The sequence below is a fragment of the Pleurodeles waltl genome, chromosome 6 (genome assembly GCF_031143425.1).
Source record: "Pleurodeles waltl isolate 20211129_DDA chromosome 6, aPleWal1.hap1.20221129, whole genome shotgun sequence".
Classification (NCBI taxonomy): domain Eukaryota; kingdom Metazoa; phylum Chordata; class Amphibia; order Caudata; family Salamandridae; genus Pleurodeles; species Pleurodeles waltl.
The window spans coordinates 1110359700-1110384491 of record NC_090445.1 but is presented as its reverse complement, the minus strand read 5'-3'; the positions used below and the strand labels follow the sequence as shown (position 1 = coordinate 1110384491).

General features: G+C 46.8%; 1 protein-coding gene across 2 annotated transcripts in view; it reads right to left on the bottom strand.

The window, feature by feature from the left end:
• Positions 1-519: 519 nt before the first annotated feature.
• LOC138300629 (transcription factor HES-5-like) overlaps positions 520-24792 on the bottom strand; it is a 97477-nt gene continuing 73204 nt past the window's right edge. The window contains exons 1-3 of one of the 2 annotated variants that reach the window (XM_069240241.1): positions 2673-2816; positions 2250-2430; positions 520-1880 (exon numbers count right to left, since the gene is read on the bottom strand). In XM_069240241.1, the coding sequence (XP_069096342.1) occupies positions 1660-1880; positions 2250-2430; positions 2673-2735 (465 nt within the window). In that variant the 5' untranslated portion in view covers positions 2736-2816 and the 3' untranslated portion in view covers positions 520-1659. Of the gene's footprint in view, positions 1881-2249; positions 2431-2672; positions 2817-24792 lie in introns of those variants that run through there. The other variant, XM_069240242.1, reaches the window with a different exon arrangement.

Genomic DNA, 24792 nt, shown 5'->3' with positions numbered 1-24792 from the left:
ACAAGTTATACCGGAGGTTGACTTGTAGAGGGGAGTCACACTGTTAGCCCTTGGCTTGAGTGCAGCATGTTGGAACAATAAATCCATGGAAATAAAAACAAGCTGCATGCGGCACCCAGGAGCATGCCCGTACACGGGGTGCCACCCGCACTTCTGCCAGCCCCGGGTGTGATAAACGCCCTCCTCTCTGGTGTGAGACCCCGTGTAAGAGAGCGCGCCCTGCGGGGAGGGGCGTGTCAGAGTGCGAGCTGTGCGTGGAGCGCACTCACACTCAGGCACGAGACAACAATGAGTTAACTCGGACACCTGGTCCCTGAGGAGTGAAGCAAACTCTCACACATAGTGCTTGCCGCTTTCTCGGCGCATCATAATAATATGTTTTACATAGTGCTTCATACCGCACTTCTGCCGTTTCTAAGTGCTTTAAATAACGGATGCTACTTTTACCAACTCATGGTACTCAGTGAGTGAATAATGCATAAAACTCAGCCGTCGAAATGAAACCATTGAGAAAAGCTGTTCATTTTGAAAGTCTCTTTATTGAGTTCTGCCTTTGAACTGGTCACAAGTCCACAGATTGTAACAAGTCTCTTTGTAAATTAGGACCAGTGAAGAATCACGTGGCATCCACAGTATCACACAGAGGTCGCAGCGGAGAGAAAGAGTACAGACACAGGGCATTCTAAGACGTGATACAATAAATGCCCTCATTACAGGAGCTAAATCCTGGGTTTCATGAGCTTCCACCGTGAATCGCAGCCCTACAAATATCGTAGAAGACCGGAAGTAGAACATTCTCAATCACTGAGGTACAAATTTGTGGCAGGGAGTTCACCACACTGAACATCTTTTAAAAAAGAGAACACAGCGTTGTGTAACTTACACAAACAGCGCCAAGACTGATTTTAAAATGATGTCTCAGCGCTAATGATAGCGGAATCTCCATTCCATTCATCAACAATAAATGTTACACCATGGAGAGTACAGAATAAATGTGCACATTGTCACATACACTATTCAGAGAGTGATCACACATCTCCAGAAGTACAGAAACACACTTGGCCTTCACAGAAGGCAGATATTTGTCTCATAAATTTCCAATCGAAAATACAGACATATCAACACTGATATTTAAAATGCAACTAGTGTTACATTTTTGTAAAATATGTACTCAGTGTGCACGATGTCATATACATTTTTAGACCTAATGTACGTTCCCCAAATCACAGAAACACACTTTGCCTTCCCAGAAAGCATGCCATTCTCTTGATAGACTTTCCTTGAAAATACATATTTTTATATATATCAACATTGATAAATATATAATGGGTACAAATCACTGAGTGGACTCAGTTCATAATCCTGAAAAATGCAAACGGGACGAAAACTGTATATTAAACGATAAAGTCGTAGATGTGGCTGGTAGATTTACAGACTAATTTGCACTACATTCACAGTAGAACAGCGTCCATCATAAAAAAGTACATTTACACATTGTCCATCCTATGAGGATATACTCGATCTTCACTTCACTGCGCTCCTTGAAGTGCAGTAAACTCCCCCTGCACAGCTCCAGACACAGGAATGAATTTTCTTCCCCCAGAGAGGGCCGAGGCCTCTAAAGAAGTACGAAGAAAAGTCCAGGCCGCAGTCCCCGCATTACCAGGGTCTCCACGGGGCTCTGGGGCTGTCCTGGGCGGGCTCTTTAGTGCTGCTGGGACAGGACGGAGGCCGAGAAGGACACACAGCCTGTGCTGCAGCCGCAGGTCTATGGAGGGCCCGCAGCAGCTTCATCCGGGTCTCTGTGGGGGCTCCGTGGAGGGAGAGGAAGTGCAGAGAGTCCTGGAGGCACCTGGAGTAACCTTCACTGGAGGCCACGGCTGCAGGGAGAGAGGAGGGGTTAATGCTTGTACATTTTCACAACACAAAGTGAATACACAGAATCTTAGAAAGTGCGCATTGAGTGACTTGAAGAGAAAAGAGTTACAATATATCTTAACGAGCCGCCCCCATATTTGAAAATATGGCTGTGCACCACATCAATGTTTTGAACCAGGTCCACCAAAACCATCTCACAGACTAGTTCGCGCAAACATGCATTTATAGTTGGCGTTTTTTTTGCTATCCTAGGAACTAAAAGAAACGTCATCCACGTTTACTTCCCATCACTTTCGCCACCTCTGTGTCTCTTTATCTAAACTTCAGACCTTGCAACTCAAAAAAGCCAAATTCATTTCACGAGCGCTCACCTGGTGCCGGTGTCTGCATCCGCCGGGCCAGGTATCTCACGGCCATTTCCAGGATATCCGCTTTCTCTGCTTTGGGCGGAAGTTCCTGTTCCTCAAACTCTCTCCGCAGTAACATCCTCAGCTGCTCAATGCTGCTGTTGATGCGATCTCTCCTCAGCTTCTCCACCACTGGCTTCCTCAGCTGCAGAGACAAAATTTGAATTTGTTATTATACTGAAAAAAACGTCGAAATTAGTTTTCTGTCGTGGCCATACAGTTTTGATACATAGTAATGTTAATTTAGAACTAACATTAAAAGATGGATAAACACCCCCCCCCCCCCCCCGCAGATACAATATATGAAGCATGACTATTTTCCGTATATTTAAAAAAGGGATATATATATATATATATATATTATTTTTTTACTTCCTTAATTCTTACCTTTCTAATACATTTCCCCTCGCGCTCCTCTTCATATGCCCTCAAGGTGCTGGAAGGCGCCATCTTGCCCGGTCTGGGTGAAGCGCAGGGTCTCTGCAATGAACCCCCAGTGATCTGTATCTGAAGAGCTCGCGCCCTCCTGCCCTATTTATCCCCCTCCGCCTGCAGGGTAATGTGTGGGTCTGGGACTGGAGAGAGTTTCCCACACTCGGCAGCCAATCAGAGAGCAGCAGGGACAATAGAAGTGTGGCACATTAGAGGGTGGAAGGCGGGGGACATCTGGGACCCGACACAAAGGATCAGAGTGTGGGAAAGAGCTGCCCCATTAAAATAACCTCGTTAACATTGAAAGCACAGCTCATCCTCTGACATCTGCCTAGGTGTCGTGTTGTAACAACGCCAAAATCTTTACAGTAATAATCTGTGAATTGTGATACCTTTGTAACTAAGAGAGTCAAACTGGAAGCAGAGGGTTCTCTTCACTGCCTCTCTGACTCCTCTCTGGATACAGGAAGTGTAACACAAGCCACACGTGTGAGTGACAAGAACCCCTAGTGGAAGCTTTATACAGATAACAGTGCTTTGTTCTAAGCAGAAACATGTTATTGTATTTTTAAAAAGGTAACACTACTTAACGGCAGTGTTTAAATAAGTTTAGAAGTATTTAAACATTGCCATCTTAATAAAAATAATTGTGAAAAAATCTGAGGGTGGCAAGGTTTTTTATTTCTCAACTGGTTGGTCGGGTCACGACAATAAAAAGTTAGAAAACCACTGGTTTACTGTAACACCGCGCTCGTGGGTGTAAAACCGTGTGTAGTTGTCAAGTGACGTTAATCATCTGAATGTGCTCATTTTGTAAAAGCTGATTAGCAAACGTCTAAAAATATCACACAAATAGCTGGAAATGTATGTACGTCCAACACACGGGTTGCTCCTTCGCCTGGCCCCCTTCACCACCCTCCCCCCAGGGTGCTGCCAACGCTGAACATCATCAAAGAACCGCCCGGTGCCGCAACTCTCTGGTGGATAACTCGATCCTCTGAGAACCCTGCTGGGGTGCGTCAGGTCTGACGGCTGCCTGTGAAACACGTGCTCACACTCTCACACCAGAGAACAGTCCTCACACCGGACTCCACTCTCTGGTGTGAGAAGTGAGCACGCACCCTGAGATCAGAGACCCTCCGCGGCAGGGAACGTTTATCACTCTCCGTGTGCATGTGAAGGGCGTTCAGTCACGTGATACCACTGGAGGAGGGTCGGGATAATGGGATTTATCGCACTGAACCACAACACTCACAACACCTCCTTGTAGACTTCCATATGTAAAAGGTAAATGTATGGCTAGAGCTCTGATGAAGAAAATGATGACTGCCTTTTCCGTAATTGTTGAATGCAAAGAAGAGAGCGCTTGGTGAGTCATACAAATGGTACCACAGGGCCTTTGAATTGTCTGGAGTACAACTTTCCACAAATTTCCATCGCAGACAGGAATCTCGTGACAGGCATTTTGTCTATATTTTGATATTTAAATTATTTGTTTTCAGGGTTTTCATAGGACACCGCCTGACGTTATATTTTTATGCACGGTCTTCTTTCTAATTGGGCCGTCAGTCTTTGTGTGTGTTGCGGGTCCGACACACACTGCTTTCAGCTTTGTTCTGCGGATGGCGATAGAACATGCTGCACATCAAACTGGCATGTCCTGGGGCAGGCCGGACTCTTTCAGGTTGTGTCAAGAGAAGAGAGACGTCCCTCAACCTCTATACTCTCCAGACTGGATCAATCAATCAATCGGTGCACTTGTAAAGCGTGCTACTCACCCGTGAGGGTCTCAAGGCGCTGAGGGGAGGGGGGTGCTGCTACTGCTCGAGCAGCCAGGTCTTGAGTAGCCTCCTGAAGGTCAGCAGGTCTTGGGTCTGTCGTAGGAGCAAGGGGAGGGTGTTCCAGGTCTTGGCGGTGAGGTGGAAGGATCTTCCGCAGGTGGTCACTCTTCAAACACGAGGGACGGTGACGAGGGCGAGGTCGGCTGAGCGGAGCTCGCGGTTCGGAGTGTAGAAGGTGAGTCGTCTGTTGAGGTAGGCTGGACCGGTGTTGTGGAGTGCCTTGTGTGCGTGGGTGAGGAGCTTGAAGGTTACCCTTTTGTTGACGGGGAGACAGTGTAGGTCTCTCAGGTGGGTAGTGATGTGGCTATGTCGGGGTACATCGAGGATCAGTGGTCTCCCCACAGTGTCGATGGCAAACAACCCCACTCTAAAATTTGTTCCAGCAGCACTTGCTATAGGTCAGTACCACAAACCTATATTCAAGTGACAGAAACTGAATTTCTTTATACATTACACAGTAAGGTTTGGCAAACAGTTATGGACGCGTTGACTCATTCTCATTAGCAACATCAGCACTACATTCCCACGATGTTGCAAGGTAGAGGGTCTTCAAATAACTCCACAAAAGAACGCGAAATCTTCAAAAGGAACGCTGTTTATTCATCCAAGCTAACATATATACATGTGAGCAGTAGGGCTGCTCCCAGTCAAACAAATCCCCACAACAAATTCCGTATCCCATCTATTCATCCCCTACGTCCTACGTCTTTTTTCTTTTAACAAGTAACAACACCACTGTAGGAAGTTGGCTCTGTATGTGCTATTTCAAAGTAAGGAATAGCATGCACAGAGTCCAAGGGTTCCCCTTAGAGGTAAAATAGTGGTAAAAAAGAGATAATACTAATGCTCTATTTTGTGGTAGTGTGGTCGAGCAGTAGGCTTATCCAAGGAGTAGTGTTAAGCATTTGTTGTACATACACAAGACAATAAATGAGGTACACACACTCAGAGACAAATCCAGCCAATAGGTTTTGTTATAGAAAAATATATTTTCTTAGTTTATTTTAAGAACCACAGGTTCAAATTTAACATGTAATATCTTGTTTGAAAGGTATTGCAGGTAAGTACATTAGGAACTTTGAATCATTTCAATTGCATGTATACTTTTCAAGTTATTCACAAATAGCTATTTTAAAAGTGGACACAGTGCAATTTTCACAGTTCCTGGGGGAGGTAAGTTTTTGTTAGTTTTACCAGGTAAGTAAGACACTTACAGGGTTCAGTTCTTGGTCCAAGGTAGCCCACCGTTGGGGGTTCAGAGCAACCCCAAAGTTACCACACCAGCAGCTCAGGGCCGGTCAGGTGCAGAGTTCAAAGTGGTGCCCAAAACGCATAGGCTTCAATGGAGAGAAGGTGGTGCCCCGGTTCCAGTCTGCCAGCAGGTAAGTACCCGCATCTTCGGGGGGCAGACCAGGGGGGTTTTGTAGGGCACCGGGGGGGACACAAGCCCACACAGAGTCCTTTCCAGGCATCAGGACTTAGGTTTCAGAGAGTCGCAGTCAGGGGAAGCCTCGGGATTCCCTCTGCAGGCGGCGCTGTGGGGGCTCAGGGGGGACAGGTTTTGGTACTCACAGTCGTAGAGTAGTCCGGGGGTCCTCCCTGAGGTGTTGGTTCTCCACCAGCCGGGTCGGGGTCGCCGGGTGCAGTGTTGCAAGTCTCACGCTTCTTGCGGGGAGATTGCAGGGTTCTTTAAAGCTGCTCCTTTGGATAAAGTTGCAGTCTTTTTGGAGCAGGTCCGCTGTCCTCTGGAGTTTCTTGTCGTCGTCGAAGCAGGGCAGTCCTCAGAGGATTCAGAGGTCGCTGGTCCCTTTGGAAGGCGTCGCTGGAGCAGAGTTCTTTGGAAGGCAGGAGACAGGCCGGTGAGTTTCTGGAGCCAAGGCAGTTGTTGTCTTCTGGTCTTCCTCTGCAGGGGCTTTCAGCTAGGCAGTCCTTCTTCTTGTTGTTGCAGGAATCTGATTTCTAGGTTCAGGGAGAGCCCTTAAATACTAAATTTAAGGGCGTGTTTAGGTCTGGGGGGTTAGTAGCCAATGGCTACTAGCCCTGAGGGTGAGTACACCCTCTTTGTGTCTCCTCCCAAGGGGAGGGGGTCACATCCCTAATCCTATTGGGGGAATCCTCCATCTGCAAGATGGAGGATTTCTAAAAGTTAGAGTCACCTCAGCTCAGGACACCTTAGGGGCTGTCCTGACTGGCCAGTGACTCCTCCTTGTTATTCTCATTATTTTCTCCGGCCTTGCCGCCAAAAGTGGGGGCCGGGGCCGGAGGGGGCGGGCAACTCCACTAGCTGGAGTGTCCTGCGGTGCTGTGACAAAGGGGTGAGCCTTTGAGGCTCACCGCCAGGTGTTACAGCTCCTGCCTGGGGGAGGTGTTAGCATCTCCACCCAGTGCAGGCTTTGTTACTGGCCTCAGAGTGACAAAGGCACTCTCCCCATGGGGCCAGCAACATGTCTCTAGTGTGGCAGGCTGCTGGAACCAGTCAGCCTACACAGATAGTCGGTTAAGTTTCAGGGGGCACCTCTAAGGTGCCCTCTGTGGTGTATTTTACAATAAAATGTACACTGGCATCAGTGTGCATTTATTTCGCTGAGAAGTTTGATACCAAACTTCCCAGTTTTCAGTGTAGCCATTATGGTGCTGTGGAGTTCGTGTAAAACAGACTCCCAGACCATATACTCTTATGGCTACCCTGCACTTACAATGTCTAAGGTTTAGCTTAGACACTGTAGGGGCACAGTGCTCATGCACTGGTACCCTCACCCATGGTATAGTGCACCCTGCCTTAGGGCTGTAAGGCCTGCTAGAGGGGTGTCTTACCTATACTGCATAGGCAGTGAGAGGCTGGCATGGCACCCTGAGGGGAGTGCCATGTCGACTTACTCATTTTGTTCTCACTAGCACACACAAGCTGGTAAGCAGTGTGTCTGTGCTGGGTGAGGGGTCTCTAGGGTGGCATAATACATGCTGCAGCCCTTAGAGACCTTCCCTGGCATCAGGGCCCTTGGTACCAGAGGTACCAGTTACAAGGGACTTATCTGGGTGCCAGGATGTGCCAATTGTGGAATCAAAAGTACAGGTTAGGGAAAAAACACTGGTGCTGGGGCCTGGTTAGCAGGCCTCAGCACACTTTCAATTCAAAACATAGCATCAGCAAAGGCAAAAAGTCAGGGGGTAACCATGCCAAGGAGGCATTTCCTTACACAACCCCCCCCCAAACGAAAGAGGATGAGACTAACCTTTCCCAAGAGAGTCTTCATTTTCTAAGTGGAAGAACCTGGAAAGGCCATCTGCATTGGCATGGGCAGTCCCAGGTCTGTGTTCCACTACAAAGTCCATTCCCTGTAGGGAGATGGACCACCTCAACAGTTTTGGATTTTCACCTTTCATTTGCATCAGCCATCTGAGAGGTCTGTGGTCAGTCTGAACTAGGAAGTGAGTACCAAAGAGGTATGGTCTCAGCTTCTTCAGGGACCAAACCACAGCAAAGGCCTCCCTCTCAATGGCACTCCAACGCTGCTCCCTGGGGAGTAACCTCCTGCTAATGAAAGCAACAGGCTGGTCAAGGCCATCATTATTTGTTTGGGACAAAACTGCCCCTATCCCATGTTCAGAGGCATCTGTTTGCACAATGAACTGCTTGGAGTAATCTGGAGCTTTTAGAACTGGTGCTGTGCACATAGCTTGTTTCAGGGTGTCAAAGGCCTGTTGGCATTCTACAGTCCAGTTTACTTTCTTGGGCATTTTCTTGGAGGTGAGTTCTGTGAGGGCTGTCACAATGGATCCATATCCCTTCACAAACCTCCTGTAGTACCCAGTCAAGCCAAGGAATGCCCTGACTTGAGTCTGGGTTTTTGGAGCTGCCCAGTCCAGAATAGTCTGGATCTTAGGCTGGAGTGGCTGAACTTGGCCTCCACCTACAAGGTGTCCCAAGTAAACCACAGTTCCCTGCCCTATCTGGCATTTGGATGCCTTGATAGAGAGGCCTGCAGATTGCAGAGCCTTCAAAACCTTCTTCAGGTGGACCAGGTGATCCTGCCAGGTGGAGCTGAAGACAGCAATATCATCAAGATAAGCTGCACTAAAGGATTCCAGCCCAGCAAGGACTTGATTCACCAACCTTTGGAAGGTGGCAGGGGCATTCTTTAAACCAAAGGGCATAACAGTGAACTGATAATGCCCATCAGGTGTGGAGAATGCTGTCTTTTCTTTTGCTCCAGGGGCCATTTTGATTTGCCAGTACCCTGCTGTTAAGTCAAAGGTACTTAAGAATTTGGCAGCCCCTAATTTGTCTATTAGCTCATCAGCTCTAGGAATGGGATGAGCATCTGTCTTAGTGACAGAGTTGAGACCTCTGTAGTCCACACAAAACCTCATCTCTCTCTTTCCTTCTTTGGTGTGAGGTTTGGGGACTAAGACCACTGGGCTAGCCCAGGGGCTGTCAGAGTACTCAATTACTCCCAATTCCAGCATCTTGTGGACTTCCACCTTGATGCTTTCCTTAACTTGGTCAGACTGTCTAAATATTTTGTTTTTGACAGGCATGCTGTCCCCTGTGTCCACATCATGGGTACACAGGTGTGTCTGACCAGGGGTTAGGGAAAAGAGTTCAGCAAACTGCTGTAGGACCTTCCTGCAGTCAGACTGCTGTTGGCTAGAGAGGGTGTCTGAGTAGATCACTCCATCTACTGAGCCATCTTTAGGGTCTGATGAGAGGAGATCAGGGAGAGGTTCACTCTCAGCTTCCTGGTCCTCATCTGTTACCATCAACAGATTTACATCAGCCCTGTCATGGAAGAGCTTAAGGCGGTTCACATGGATCACCCTCTTGGGGCTCCTGCTTGTGCCCAGGTCTACCAGGTAGGTGACCTGACTCTTCCTTTCTAGTACTGGGTAAGGGCCACTCCATTTGTCCTGGAGTGCCCTGGGAGCCACAGGCTCCAGAACCCAGACTTTCTGCCCTGGTTGAAATTCCACCAGTGCAGCCTTTTGGTCATACCACAACTTCTGGAGTTGTTGGCTGGCCTCAAAGTTTTTACTTGCCTTTTCCATGTACTCTGCCATCCTTGAGCGAAGGCCAAGTACATAGTCCACTATGTCTTGTTTAGGCTCATGAAGAGGTCTCTCCCAGCCTTCTTTAACAAGAGCAAGTGGTCCCCTTACAGGGTGGCCAAACAGAAGTTCAAAGGGTGAGAATCCTACTCCCTTCTGAGGCACCTCTCTGTAAGCGAAAAGCAGACATGGCAGGAGGACATCCCATTTCCTTTTGAGTTTTTCTGGGAGCCCCATGATCATGCCCTTTAATGTCTTGTTGAATCTCTCAACAAGGCCATTAGTTTGTGGATGATATGGTGTAGTGAATTTGTAAGTCACTCCACACTCATTCCACATGTGTTTTAGGCATGCTGACATGAAGTTGGTACCTCTGTCAGACACCACCTCCTTAGGGAAACCCACTCTGGTAAAGATACCAATGAGGGCCTTGGCTACTGCAGGGGCAGTAGTCGACCTAAGGGGAATAGCTTCAGGATACCTAGTAGCATGATCCACTACTACTAGGATGTACATGTTTCCTGAGGCTGTGGGAGGTTCTAGTGGACCAACTATGTCCACACCCACTCTTTCAAAGGGGACCCCCACCACTGGAAGTGGAATGAGGGGGGCCTTTGGATGCCCACCTGTCTTACCACTGGATTGACAGGTGGGGCAGGAGAGGCAAAACTCCTTAACCTTCTGGGACATATTGGGCCAGTAGAAGTGGTTGACTAACCTCTCCCACGTCTTGGTTTGTCCCAAATGCCCAGCAAGGGGAATATCATGGGCTAAGGTCAGAATAAACTCTCTGAAACCCTGAGGCACTACCACTCTCCTAGTGGCACCAGGTTTGGGATCTCTTGCCTCAGTGTACAGGAGTCCATCTTCCCAATAGACCCTATGTGTTCCATTTTTCTTGCCTTTGGACTCTTCAGCAGCTTGCTGCCTAAGGCCTTCAAGAGAGGGACAGGTTTCTTGTCCCTTACACAACTCTTCCCTTGAGGGTCCCCCTGGGCCCAAGAGCTCAACCTGATAAGGTTCCAGCTCCATAGGCTCAGTTCCCTCAGAGGGCAGAACTTCTTCCTGAGAAGAGAGGTTCTCTTTTTGGTGTTGTGTTGCAGCTGGTTTCCCAGCTGACTTTCCTTTTCTCTTGGTAGGCTGGGCCATTTTTCCAGACTCCAGCTCTACTTTTTCACCCTGTGCCTTGCACTGTGCCCTAGTCTTGACACACACCAGTTCAGGGATACCCAGCATGGCTGCATGGGTTTTCAGTTCTACCTCAGCCCATGCTGAGGACTCCAGGTCATTTCCAAGCAAACAGTCTACTGGGATATTTGAGGAGACCACCACCTGTTTCAGGCCATTGACCCCTCCCCACTCTAAAGTTACGATAGCCATGGGATGTACTTTAGTCTGATTGTCAGCGTTGGTGACTGGATAAGTTTGTCCAGTCAGGTATTGGCCAGGGGAAACCAGTTTCTCTGTCACCATAGTGACACTGGCACCTGTATCCCTCAGGCCCTCTACACTTGTCCCATTAATTAAGAGCTGCTGCCTGTATTTTTGCATGTTAGGGGGCCAGGCAGCCAGTGTGGCTAAATCCACCCCACCCTCAGAGACTAATGTAGCTTCAGTGTGACACCTGATTTGCTCTGGGCACACTGTTGATCCCACTTGGAGACTGGCCATTCCAGTTTTAGCTGGATGGGAGTTAGAAGTGGTATCTTTCTTGGGACAGGCCTTGTCTCCAGTTTGGTGTCCAGACTGACTACAGTTTCGACACCAGGCCTTTTTGGGATCAAAGTTTTTACCCTTGTACCCAGGATTGTTTTGTGAAGAGGCTCTGGGCCCACCCTCCTGTGCAGGTTTTTGGGGGCCTGTAGAAGACTCTTTACTATTTTTATTTTTGGCTGTCTCACCACCTTTCCCCTGGGGAGGTTTTGTGACCCCTTTCTTTTGGTCACCCCCTGTGGAAGTTTTGGACACCCTAGTCTTGACCCAATGGTCCGCCTTCTTTCCCAATTCTTGGGGAGAAATTGGTCCTAGGTCCACCAGATGCTGATGCAGTTTATCATTGAAACAATTACTTAATAGGTGTTCTTTCACAAATAAATTGTACAGCCCATCATAATCATTTACACCATTTCCTTGAATCCAACCATCTAGTGTTTTTACTGAGTAGTCTACAAAGTCAACCCAGGTCTGGCTCAAGGATTTTTGAGCCCCCCTGAATCTAATCCTATACTCCTCAGTGGAGAATCCAAAGCCCTCAATCAGGGTACCCTTCATGAGGTCATAAGATTCTGCATCTTTTTTTGAGAGTGTGAGGAGTCTATCCCTACACTTTCCTGTGAACATTTCCCAAAGGAGAGCACCCCAGTGAGATTTGTTCACTTTTCTGGTTTCACAAGCCCTTTCAAAAGCTGTGAACCATTTGGTGATGTCATCACCATCTTCATATTTAGTTACAATCCCTTTGGGGATTTTCAACATGTCAGGAGAATCTCTGACCCTAGTTATGTTGCTGCCACCATTGATGGGTCCTAGGCCCATCTCTTGTCTTTCCCTTTCTATGGCTAGGATCTGTTTTTCCAAAGCCAATCTTTTGGCCATCCTGGCTAACTGGATGTCCTCTTCACTGGAGTTATCCTCAGTGATTTCAGAGAGGTTGGACCCTCCTGTGAGGGAGCCAGCATCTCTGACTATTATTTTTGGAGTTAGGGCTTGAGAAGCCCTGTTCTCCCTAGATAGGACTGGTGGAGGGGATTCTTCCTCCAGTTCACTATCCTCTTCCTCTGTGTTATCCACAGAGGGGTTGGCTCTATCATACTCTGCCAACAGCTCCTGGAGCTGTGCTTTGGTAGGTCTGGAGCCCATTGTTATTTTTCTTATGTTACAGAGTGACCTTAGCTCTCTCATCTGGAGATGGAGGTAAGGTGTGGTGTCGAGTTCCACCACATTCACATCTGTGCTAGACATTATGCTTCTAAAAGTTGGAATACTTTTTAAGAAACTAAAACTGGTTCTAGAATCTAATTCAAACTTTTAACAAACTTTTAAACTCTAAAAGAAATGCTAACAGGGACTAACACAAGGCCCTAGCAGGACTTTAAAGAATTTAGAAAACTTTTCAAATTGCAAAGATCAATTTCTAATGACAATTTTGGAATTTGTCGTGTGATCAGGTATTGGCTGAGTAGTCCAGCAAATGCAAAGTCTTGTACCCCACCGCTGATCCACCAATGTAGGAAGTTGGCTCTGTATGTGCTATTTCAAAGTAAGGAATAGCATGCACAGAGTCCAAGGGTTCCCCTTAGAGGTAAAATAGTGGTAAAAAAGAGATAATACTAATGCTCTATTTTGTGGTAGTGTGGTCGAGCAGTAGGCTTATCCAAGGAGTAGTGTTAAGCATTTGTTGTACATACACAAGACAATAAATGAGGTACACACACTCAGAGACAAATCCAGCCAATAGGTTTTGTTATAGAAAAATATATTTTCTTAGTTTATTTTAAGAACCATAGGTTCAAATTTAACATGTAATATCTTGTTTGAAAGGTATTGCAGGTAAGTACATTAGGAACTTTGAATCATTTCAATTGCATGTATACTTTTCAAGTTATTCACAAATAGCTATTTTAAAAGTGGACACAGTGCAATTTTCACAGTTCCTGGGGGAGGTAAGTTTTTGTTAGTTTTACCAGGTAAGTAAGACACTTACAGGGTTCAGTTCTTGGTCCAAGGTAGCCCACCGTTGGGGGTTCGGAGCAACCCCAAATTTACCACACCAGCAGCTCAGGGCTGGTCAGGTGCAGAGTTCAAAGTGGTGCCCAAAACGCATAGGCTTCAATGGAGATAAGGGGGTGCCCCGGTTCCAGTCTGCCAGCAGGTAAGTACCCGCGTCTTCGGGGGGCAGACCAGGGGGGTTTTGTAGGGCACCGGGGGGGACACAAGCCCACACAGAAATTTCACCCTCAGCGGCGCGGGGCGGCCGGGTGCAGTGTTAGAACAAGCGTCGGGTTCGCAATGGAAGTCAATGAGAGATCAAGGGATCTCTTCAGCGCTGCAGGCAGGTAAGGGGGGGCTTCCTCGGGGAAACCTCCACTTGGGCAAGGGAGAGGGACTCCTGGGGGTCACTTCTGCAGTGAAAGTCCGGTCCTTCAGGTCCTGGGGGCTGCGGGTGCAGGGTCCTTTCCAGGCATCGGGACTTAGGTTTCAGAGAGTCGCGGTCAGGGGAAGCCTCGGGATTCCCTCTGCAGGCGGCGCTGTGGGGGCTCAGGGGGGACAGGTTTTGGTACTCACAGTCGTAGAGTAGTCCGGGGGTCCTCCCTGAGGTGTTGGTTCTCCACCAGCCGGGTCGGGGTCGCCGGGTGCAGTGTTGCAAGTCTCACGCTTCTTGCGGGGAGATTGCAGGGTTCTTTAAAGCTGCTCCTTTGGATAAAGTTGCAGTCTTTTTGGAGCAGGTCCGCTGTCCTCAGGAGTTTCTTGTCGTCGTCGAAGCAGGGCAGTCCTCAGAGGATTCAGAGGTCGCTGGTCCCTTTGGAAGGCGTCGCTGGAGCAGAGTTCTTTGGAAGGCAGGAGACAGGCCGGTGAGTTTCTGGAGCCAAGGCAGTTGTTGTCTTCTGGTCTTCCTCTGCAGGGGCTTTCAGCTAGGCAGTCCTTCTTCTTGTTGTTGCAGGAATCTGATTTCTAGGTTCAGGGAGAGCCCTTAAATACTAAATTTAAGGGCGTGTTTAGGTCTGGGGGGTTAGTAGCCAATGGCTACTAGCCCTGAGGGTGAGTACACCCTCTTTGTGCCTCCTCCCAAGGGGAGGGGGTCACATCCCTAATCCTATTGGGGGAATCCTCCATCTGCAAGATGGAGGATTTCTAAAAGTTAGAGTCACCTCAGCTCAGGACACCTTAGGGGCTGTCCTGACTAGCCAGTGACTCCTCCTTGTTATTCTCATTATTTTCTCCGGCCTTGCCGCCAAAAGTGGGGGCCGGGGCCGGAGGGGGCGGGCAACTCCACTAGCTGGAGTGTCCTGCGGTGCTGTGACAAAGGGGTGAGCCTTTGAGGCTCACCGCCAGGTGTTACAGCTCCTGCCTGGGGGAGGTGTTAGCATCTCCACCCAGTGCAGGCTTTGTTACTGGCCTCAGAGTGACAAAGGCACTCTCCCCATGGGGCCAGCAACATGTCTCTAGTGTGGCAGGCTGCTGGAACCAGTCAGCCTACACAGATAGTCGGTTAAGTTTCAGGGGGCACCTCTAAGGTGCCCTCTGTGGTGTATTTTACAATAAAATGTACACTGGCATCAGTGTGCATTTATTGTGCTGAGACGTTTGATACCAAACTTCCCAGTTTTCAGTGTAGCCATTATGGTGCTGTGGAGTTCGTGTAAAACAGACTCCCAGACCATATACTCTTATGGCTACTCTGCACTTACAATGTCTAAGGTTTAGCTTAGACACTGTAGGGGCACAGTGCTCATGCACTGGTACCCTCACCCATGGTATAGTGCACCCTGCCTTAGGGCTGTAAGGCCTGCTAGAGGGGTGTCTTACCTATACTGCATAGGCAGTGAGAGGCTGGCATGGCACCCTGAGGGGAGTGCCATGTCGACTTACTCATTTTGTTCTCACCAGCACACACAAGCTGGTAAGCAGTGTGTCTGTGCTGGGTGAGGGGTCTCTAGGGTGGCATAATACATGCTGCAGCCCTTAGAGACCTTCCCTGGCATCAGTGCCCTTGGTACCAGAGGTACCAGTTACAAGGGACTTATCTGGGTGCCAGGGTGTGCCAATTGTGGAATCAAAAGTACAGGTTAGGGAAAGAACACTGGTGCTGGGGCCTGGTTAGCAGGCCTCAGCACACTTTCAATTCAAAACATAGCATCAGCAAAGGCAAAAAGTCAGGGGGTAACCATGCCAAGGAGGCATTTCCTTACAACCACGCAGGGGCGGCTGATGAACTTTGAAAGTTGTGGGGCCTAAGGGCAACCATGAGTTGCCTGCACATTCAAGCACGAAGATGGAGCATGTCTGTTGCAAAGTGAGTTTGGATGTTCCACTACCTTTGAATTAAAAAATGTGGTAAAATTGTGAATTTTCCCGACCCGTTGCCATTCTAACCATAAATGATGTACTCAGGGTGAGGAAATGTCCCAAAAATCTTCATTTGAAAAAAAAAAGATTTCTATGTGAAGAAAATATTTTGTAGTCTTTTTCACTCAAAGGGTGCAAATGCAGATTTTCTGCTAGCGCACATCCACACTCAAAACTGGAGCTGAAGAAATGCATCTGCCAAGATGCAGAGCCTTTAACAATTGTGAAACATACAAAAATAGTAAAGCTAGACACATTAACTCGTTTTGTGTGAATTACCCACCCAGTATTTAATTGGTTCTAATTAGCCTGTAGCCCTTTGGTCAAAAAAGAAATGAATATAGTGATGCAAAAATAAACACCTGAAATCAAGGTTGCTTGCAATGCAAACTATATAAGATATGCAAAGCTCTAATGTTTGCAAATCTTGGTACGCAACTAGAACAGAAAAGGGCACTAGATCAAAATCAATATTCCGTGGCATAGTTATACAGTCTGCACAACAGAGTGCCCTTGCAAACAGAACACATGTGCAATCAGGATACTGTAGTGTAAGTTCGCATCAATTAGGAAACATACCTGAAAACAATGATCTGTAAACTATAAGAGCAGGACTAGAAAACATGAGTACCCAGAAGGCACCAGATATAAGATGTTGTGCACTTTACTGTTGTGTTTCACACATTGAGATACCAAGGGGCAGCACACTATCTCTCCTCCATGTAACTTGATTTTCTCTGGCAGAAGTGGTGTTTTAGACAAATGTCTTGGGAAAGCCTTGTCCTGGGGGTCAGTTCAGAGAATAGTCTCCCCACTTTAAAATTTTGAACATGTGATACCACCACAGTCCCTCCAGCGTGATTTCTTATTAGTCCAGGAAGCCAATACACATCTGGCATGGTAGCCCTGCACTTCTAGACACACTGTGGGGACATTGGGAACTGAAGGGATTGACTTGCTAATGACTGGCATCGTTATTAATTAGTCAATCGCCTGCTATGCTGAGTATTATCAATAACAACAGGGAGTTTGCCTCCAACTCCACAAGGTCCCAAGCATTAGCGGCAGGCTGCCAATGGTGACAAGTACCTGTTCCGTTATGTAATATTCTCCAGATGATGATTCAATTAATGAATTATGCTGCAAAAATTAATGAAGATCCCAGCGCACAGGGACATGGGTCTGACCCCTCTCTTTAATGGAATGATTATGCTCTCAAATGGATGTTAATGGTGAGGCATCTTCCTCAGCCTGGGAACCCGCCTACGACTACTCCGCACATAGAGCTGTCAATCACACGTCTTTACTCCTCTGCGTGTACCTGTGAACTCCAACATTCTAAATCTAGCTTTCATTTCATTCTATTCTAGTGAATATGTCACACTGCTATGGAGTCCGTTCGGAGCCAAAAGAGTTCCGTTATAAAACGTGAAAAACACTACATCTCCCCTTCCTTCTGTTAAATTAAAAATTTCATTTTTTTATAAAATCAATAGACATACACATATGTATATAGAAATATGTACATCTATGTCTCTTCAATCAATCTTATTGGTACTTTGATCATGCAACCAGATCTGGTTACTGGAAGCTGTGAGCTGTCAAATTCAGTGTCAGAGATTGCTAAGGATGGTGAAGAAATAATAGCAGTCACTGAGTTTTCAGGGTCTGTCTTTCTTTCACCATTTCGAGTTGAAGACCGATGAATCACAGGCCTGAAGTGAGAAGAGTCTGGTAACAGACTTCCCATGGTACTGGGCAGTCACCATGTGTCCTTTGGTAGACACCACTTGGAATGGTTCAGCATCATATGGAGCATCAGATTGTCTTTTGCGCATCTGTCGGGAGATCACCCAATCACCTTTTTTAAATGAGATGTCCTTTGCATGTCGCCTCTCGTCAGCATAGGGTTTCACTTTCAGCTTGTTAACCAAGTCCCTTGTATGAATCACCTCCGTACTCTGGTCTCTTGTGGTGTCCTATTGAGGTAACTTGGTTGTCATAGCACTTCCAAACATCAAAGTCGCAGGACTTTCACCTGTGTTCGAGTGAGGTGTTGAGTGATAAGCTCCTAGAGTAGAATTTAGTACTGTTTTCAAATTGAGCTTCTCAATAGGTGCACTCTGTACTGCTTTCTTTATCATACTCATAAAACACTCAACAAGTTGATTTGCCTGCAGCCACAAAGGTGTACTCTTTTGATGGTTTATGTTCGTCTGGTCCAATAATTACATTCTGTTGTAGACTCTCCAGAAACAGGATTTTCAGCCCTCATAGTATAACTTCTTCCTGAGTTATGGACAATTTATCCTTCACAATCTTTTATTTTTGATATTCACCATTATGGGTGAGAGGTCAAGTGTGTCAGTTCCATGCCTGATGTGTAATTATGTCCTTCAATTTTAGCATGTCACTATTATGGCTTGTGGCAGTGATAATCTGGGCTAATGAAATGGCAGCTGGCGTATCTGACTTGACAATGAAATTAATGTAGCCATGTTAGATGGAGTACCATGACCTTGCAGAGACACTCTCAAAAAGTAGTCAGTGGGATGCTCATCCTTTTCTGGCCGATGCACAATTGTATAATCATATTCTTGTAATCAGAGTTCCCATCGTTCAACGCAACAAGGCTTCTTGGCTTTTGGACTGCTAAAGAGAGTCAGTAGTGCTTGATGGTCAGTTACCCACATAATATGCTTTCCATACAGGAATACATAGAAATGTTCACAAGCCCATACCAGGGCCAAACTTTCTTTCTCAGGTTGCAAGAAAGCATGTGCTGTTTGCGACAAACTTCTACTAACATTGGCCACAATATGCCATTGAGTATTTGGGCGTCCACTGTGCTGTCCAAGGGAAGCACCTAACCAGACCGGGCTAGCCTCAACAACAACCTCTGTATGAAGCTTTTGATTGAAGAATGCCCTTTCAGTAGCATTTTCAACGGTGTGTTTGAACCGCTTGAATCTTCTCTCACATTCTTATAACCATTGAAAAGAAACATATTTCTTAGTTAACTCTTGTAATGGAGCACTAACAGTGGCAGTCTTGTATGTATCTTGAACAAAAACTGGCCATGTCAAGAAAATAATGTACCATTGAAACATCTTGTGGGAGATCAGCATTTGACAGAGCTTATACTTTTGCAGAATCAGGTGTCATACTCCGATCAGAAAAGATATGGCCAAAGAATTTCTGTTTTGTTGAACTCACACTTGTCTGCATTCAAAGTCAATGCTCCATCACAGAGTAAACAACATACTTGTGTGAGAGCTCTATCGTGCTCCCTCTGTGTAGCTCTGAAAACAATATGCCATTGCTATAATTGAAAGCATTCACAAAAGGCTGTATGATACGTCAAATGATGTCGTGAAAAAGTTCTGCAGCTGATGACACACGAAAATTAAGTCTTTTGTATCAAAACAAACCAACATATGTAGAAAAGGTTGTAATGTACTGGTAACTTTCTTCAAGTTCCAACTGAAGATAACCTTTATTTAAAACAAGGCGAGAAAAGATCTTTGCACCATTCAAACGCAATATCATGTCAGCAATGTGTGGGCCTGGATGTCGCTCTCGTTCAGTCACCTTGTTTTCCTGACGCATGTCAATGCAGATGTGTATAGCTTCTACACTGTCCTTTTTGGGCACTACCACTGTGGGACAAACCCATGGTGTTGGACCTGTGGAACCCTCAATAATGTCAGCGATTTAAGTTCTTTTTCAACCTTCTTGTTAATGAAAAGCAATTTGCCTATGTCTCTGAGCAACAAGACAGACATCTTCATTAATATGGAGTTTTCCTTTCAGGGTCTTAAGCTTTTCTAAACCATGAAACAATAAAGGAAATTGACTTACTATTTTGTGGTGAGAATTCCTGTTGTAATTCACAGATATCAGTCCCATATCAGCAGCCGTATTGAAACTGAGTAAACAGGCACTTGACGCTGCGTGCCGAAGGACATTAATCAGTGCTTGTATCTTCATTTTCTTATGTTTCACTGTCGTTACAAATGAACCTTGACTTTTTATTGGGGTCGATGCAGCCCATGTATACACTTTGGTCCTCAATGGTGTTAGCCACGGTAATGGATATAGTTCATTGTATTTCTCTCCAGGCATTATGTTAGGATCGGGAGGCCTACAGGTAGCCCACACTCCCCCCACCAGCTATACACAGACCGACAAGCTTAATTTGTTGAAATTGGTTTTTATTTAAACACCAATTAATTTCTTTAATGGAAACATAGTCATAAGTCAAGCATAAAGAGCATTGCACAACTATTTATAATAATTACAAGTCCTGTTAATTAGTGACCATAAATCTTCCTCTGACAGGATCCCTTGCTGTCCTGAACCACCACTGGACCACACAGGTGACCCATATCTCACCTGTATCCCTAGGAGCGGCGGTTACCCTGACTACACCGTTCCTTGTCCTCACACCCAGGGTTCCGCCCTGCCTCCAAACACCAATCAAACTCAGGGTGTACTGGGGCGGCCAAGAGCTGGGCGCCCCATGTCCCCCCCAAGCGATCTGAACTCCCTTACCCCTTGATCTGGTGTGTACGTCTGCAGGTTGGCTCAGAACTTCAGGATCCTATCCCTGGTGTCCTCCCAGGGCCCCAACCATGGGGACCCCCCTGGTATTTCTAGTCACTTTTATATCTCAATTTCCGCCACAAGGGCGACCAGGGTCCTAAAGGTCCTTTGCCCTCCCCACCCTTAAAAAGACTACGAGCAAAATACCACATGTCATGGATGAATTGGTCAGTACCCGCATCTGACAGATGCACCTGTTCCTTGTGAAACATGTGTGGGCCTTTTAAGAGTTTGTGGGGTTATTCCATAACCTTCCTGGGCCCAGGCAAAGTTTGTCCATCTCGGCGTTGAGACGGCGTACTGAAACATTGATTGTCCTTGATTTGATCCCCTCTCCCCATTTGCGTCGAGGAACCATATGGGACCAGGCAATTCCTGCCTTAGGGAATTGCTTCGCTAACCTTGTGATCTCCAAGAATATTGTTTCTCTTAGTGCCTTTCGACCCAACTGCACCAACTCGTTGCCTCCTAAGTGGATGATGATAAGATCCGGGGACTGGAGCCCCCCAAAACCCTTCGCTACATTGACCAATCGCTGGAGTTGAGTGATTCCCACTCCTCCAATTCCACACCAACAGAAAGCCACGCCTTGCACCATCGCAGGATTCGACCTACGGAGCTGTTGCACCCTGTACGCCACCCGTCGAACAAAAGAATGCCCCAAAACCCAAACTACATGCTGAGACATTGCACTGAAATAAAAGAAAAGAGCGTGAGGAAAACACATACAGAATAACACGTCGACATCATGCTAGTTCGGGCCGAATGTATCGCCTATAGCACTCCGAAGACCAACGCCCAATACCCTTCACCGCGGACGCTGACAGGTCCGCGGTCGCCACCAGTGTTGCTGCCCCAATACGAAAGGAATGGGAGGAGTACCCTTTTTGGTCAACCCCTATTGCCATCAGTGCTAACTTGAACACCCCTAAGAATTGGTAGCACGAGAGGCAGTCCCCGTTAGAATGGATGAACAAGGCAGAGGAGCCCGACAGAAGGCGAACGAGAGGTAAGCATTCGTCAGAGTCACAGGGCAAAGGGGGGAGCTGATTGCAGCACTAAGTGTGATGCGAGCTCCTCTTTTAACCTGATCCGTTTTTGATTTCCGCAGGACTATTGTTATAAAACCAGCGCTGACTGACACGTCTTCCCTCTGCAACCCTCCCGCGTGGTCGCCCCTGGAAGAGCCTACCCGTTCGCTGATGCGGAAGGCCCCGTAAAAAGCTACAAAAAATGCTGCTGAAAAAGGCGCTGACTCAGCCTGGGAGGAGCAGACGGATGGGAGTGCGTGCAGAAGACTCTCCAGCAGGGGCGGAGATACAGGACGCCTAGAGTCCGCGCTAACCTGGGCCGTCCTGGCCCAGCCCGCTGTGACCCATTTTATAATAAAAGAGTTCAGGGGTGCCTCCAGGCTCCTGATCCTAGTGAAGAAGAGTATTGCAGACAGGAAAGTCTTTGCACAAGACACCGGGCGTCCCAAGGTTTTTAAATGCTGTAGAAATGCTCAGACTGCTGCCTCAGAGAATATTTCAGAAATATGCTGCGCATGTAAAAACCGGCTGTAATGGTAGAAATCGTTCTCATATGCCCTCCTAGTAAGTGCCGCTAGAGATGTCGCTACTAAATCTGGGAGGGCGGGGCACCAATTTTTTACAGAGATTCTGGGAACTCCGTGATCTTCTCCATTGCCCGGTGATGGTACGGCAGAAAGTCCTGCATTAATGAGCGAGATAGAGCATCAGCAGCGTTGTTATGAACCCTGGGCACATGTTTAGCCCTGAAGGTAATGTTGTGTTGCAAACAAGACAAAATTAAACTCTTTAACAGGCGTAGGACCAGAGGGCAAGTAGCCCGTTGGCGATTAATGACTTCAACTACTGCCATGTTGTCGGACCAAAAGATTACCACTCTATTTTTCAATTCATTTGCCCATATATTGACTGCAACGACAACGGGGAATTATTCCAAAAAGGCTGTGTTCTTCGTCCACCCGCAACTAGCCCATTCCGCTGGCCAGTGTGCCCTGCACCTCAGGGGGCCCAATATTGCACCAAAACCCAAGCTACCCGCCGAGTCAGTGTACAGGCCCAGTGCAGGGCTGGAAATTGCCTGGTGAGGCCAAATGACAGCCCCATTGAAATCCCGCAGAAAAACCTGCCACAGCCTTAAATCCTCCCTGACCTCCAAAGACAACCGAGTGTGGTGATGTTTTTCTGTTAGCCCGGCCATTGACCAAGCAATAGATCTAGAAAAGGGGCGGGCCATGGGAATGATCCTAAGCGCAAAATTCAGCTGACCCACCAGCACCTGAAGCTGGTGGAGGGTAACTTTTTTATGCAATAGCATTGTGTGAATGGACTCCTTGAACACCTGTAGCTTATCCTGCGGTAAACAACACTCCCCTGGAATCAATTTCAATTCCCAAGAAGGTAATGCAAGTAGAGGGACCAGTAGTTTTGTCTGGGGCCAAAGGGACCCCGAATTCTTCAAACATTGTGATCAACCCCTGAGTGCCCACCCGCATTTTGCAGACCTAGGAGGGCCCAAAACTAGGAAATCATCCAAGTAATGAATGACGTCGCGGTGCCCTGTGCGAAGTGAAAAAACCCTTTGAAGGAATGTGCTGAATTGCTCAAAGTAACTGCATGATATACTACAACCCATGGGCATGCATTTATCACAGAAATACTCCCCCTGAAAGTGGAAACCCAGTAGGTGGTAGTCCTCTGGGTGGACAGGAAGAAGTCTAAAAGCAGACTCAATGTCAGTTTTTGCTAACAGGGCCCCAAGGCCTAAAGCCCTGACCTTTACTAAGACGTTGTCAACAGATGCATAATGAACAGAGCATAGCTGGGGATCAATGGCATCATTTACTGATGCCCCCCTCCGGTGCGTAAGGGGAGCGTCGGGCCTCAGATGCGCCGTCCCCTAACGGGCCGCGCTTTACCCTTATTGATGCACCACTGTCGATTATGAAAGGTATTGCACAACCGTTTATTTTCAATGTAATCTTTGGACAGTTTTTGTATGACTTTGCTTCTTTGGCATGTCGACTTTTCTTTGACTGACATTTCTCTTCACACAGACCAGTCCAACATGCACACATATCTATGAGGTAAACATCAACATGGCAGAGTCACTTTCTTCAATTTCACTTGATATTGAAACAGAAGAACTGTTTGACGATGATTTAGATGACGATCAACTTAGTTTAGTTTCAATTTGCTTCAACTGATGTCACTGCTTGGCCTTGTGGGTGTGTGTCAAACATTGCTTTTGAAACATTCTGGTGGCCATTTTGTCTTCATGACATGATGCACTTACTTTTTGCTTCACTCTACACATTGTCACGAAATGGTTCTCTTTCCCTCAGCCTTTACATATCTATCTATTGGCTGGACAAATTCCTTTGTGCGGAAACAAAATCCACATCTAAAGCATAACTTTTTTATGAGGAGACATCACTTTGTGTCCTTGAGTCTTTTGCTTCGGCTTACTTTTCACACTCATGCCTGATTTGCTCTGAGCACCTCTGGCCTCCATGTCAGCAGCTTGTCTTGCAGCAAGCTCCTCAGCTCCAGCAGCCATCAACCCTTGCTCCAAATGAAGAGTTTTTATCAGCATTCATTGTCGTAATTAATCTGACAAGCATCCATCAATAACTCTAAGACACACAGCTCCTTCGTCATTTAATTAATTGAACTTACAGTGTTTGATGAGTGCATCGAGTCTTTCCACAAACTCATTGCTTGTTTAACCAACTCTTTGATGTTATTGACTGAAGATGTATTGTTCACAATCAACGTTTGGTGCTGGATTGAACTTGACATTCAACACATTTTTAATCTGATAGGATGCAATTATTTTGTCAGTTCTCAACATTTTCTTTACAACTTCTTTCACAGCATCACCGGCAAGATTTTTGAGATACTTGATAATCTCTCTGTTATCAGTTTCTTCAAGACCGTCAATGAAATCTTCAGATGTCTCTATCCAAGCAGTCCATCTATCCCCAATATTTTGCTTTTTGGCAATTTCAAAAGCTGGTGGTGGTTTCAGGAAGGCGGCAGCATTATGAACTTGTGTGGACCTTACTGGCGTTGAGAGTAGCGTGCTCTCTGATGCTGTTTGATGATCATGTTTATGTAAACTTTCTCCAAAGTCTTTTGACGTCTTGGCCTCAGGGTCATCTTTAACATTAATTAGAACTGTGTCTCCTCTCTTAGTTGCCATTATCAAAACTTCATGAATCCAACTGTTACCTTCAACTGTTTGCTCTTTGAAGACCTATGAAGTTGGTCTGATCCATACTCGGCAGCCTGGTGGCAGTGGCGGGAGTCAGTTTTACAGGGAGGGGGCGGGTGGGAAGCACACTCACACTTTCACACACACACATGCACGCATGCACATCCATTAACAACACTCATCAACATTCAAACATACATGCACGCACCAAACATTAATTTTAAAAGATCACACACACACACTGTTAGACTTTTCATCCTTGGCGTGGTCTC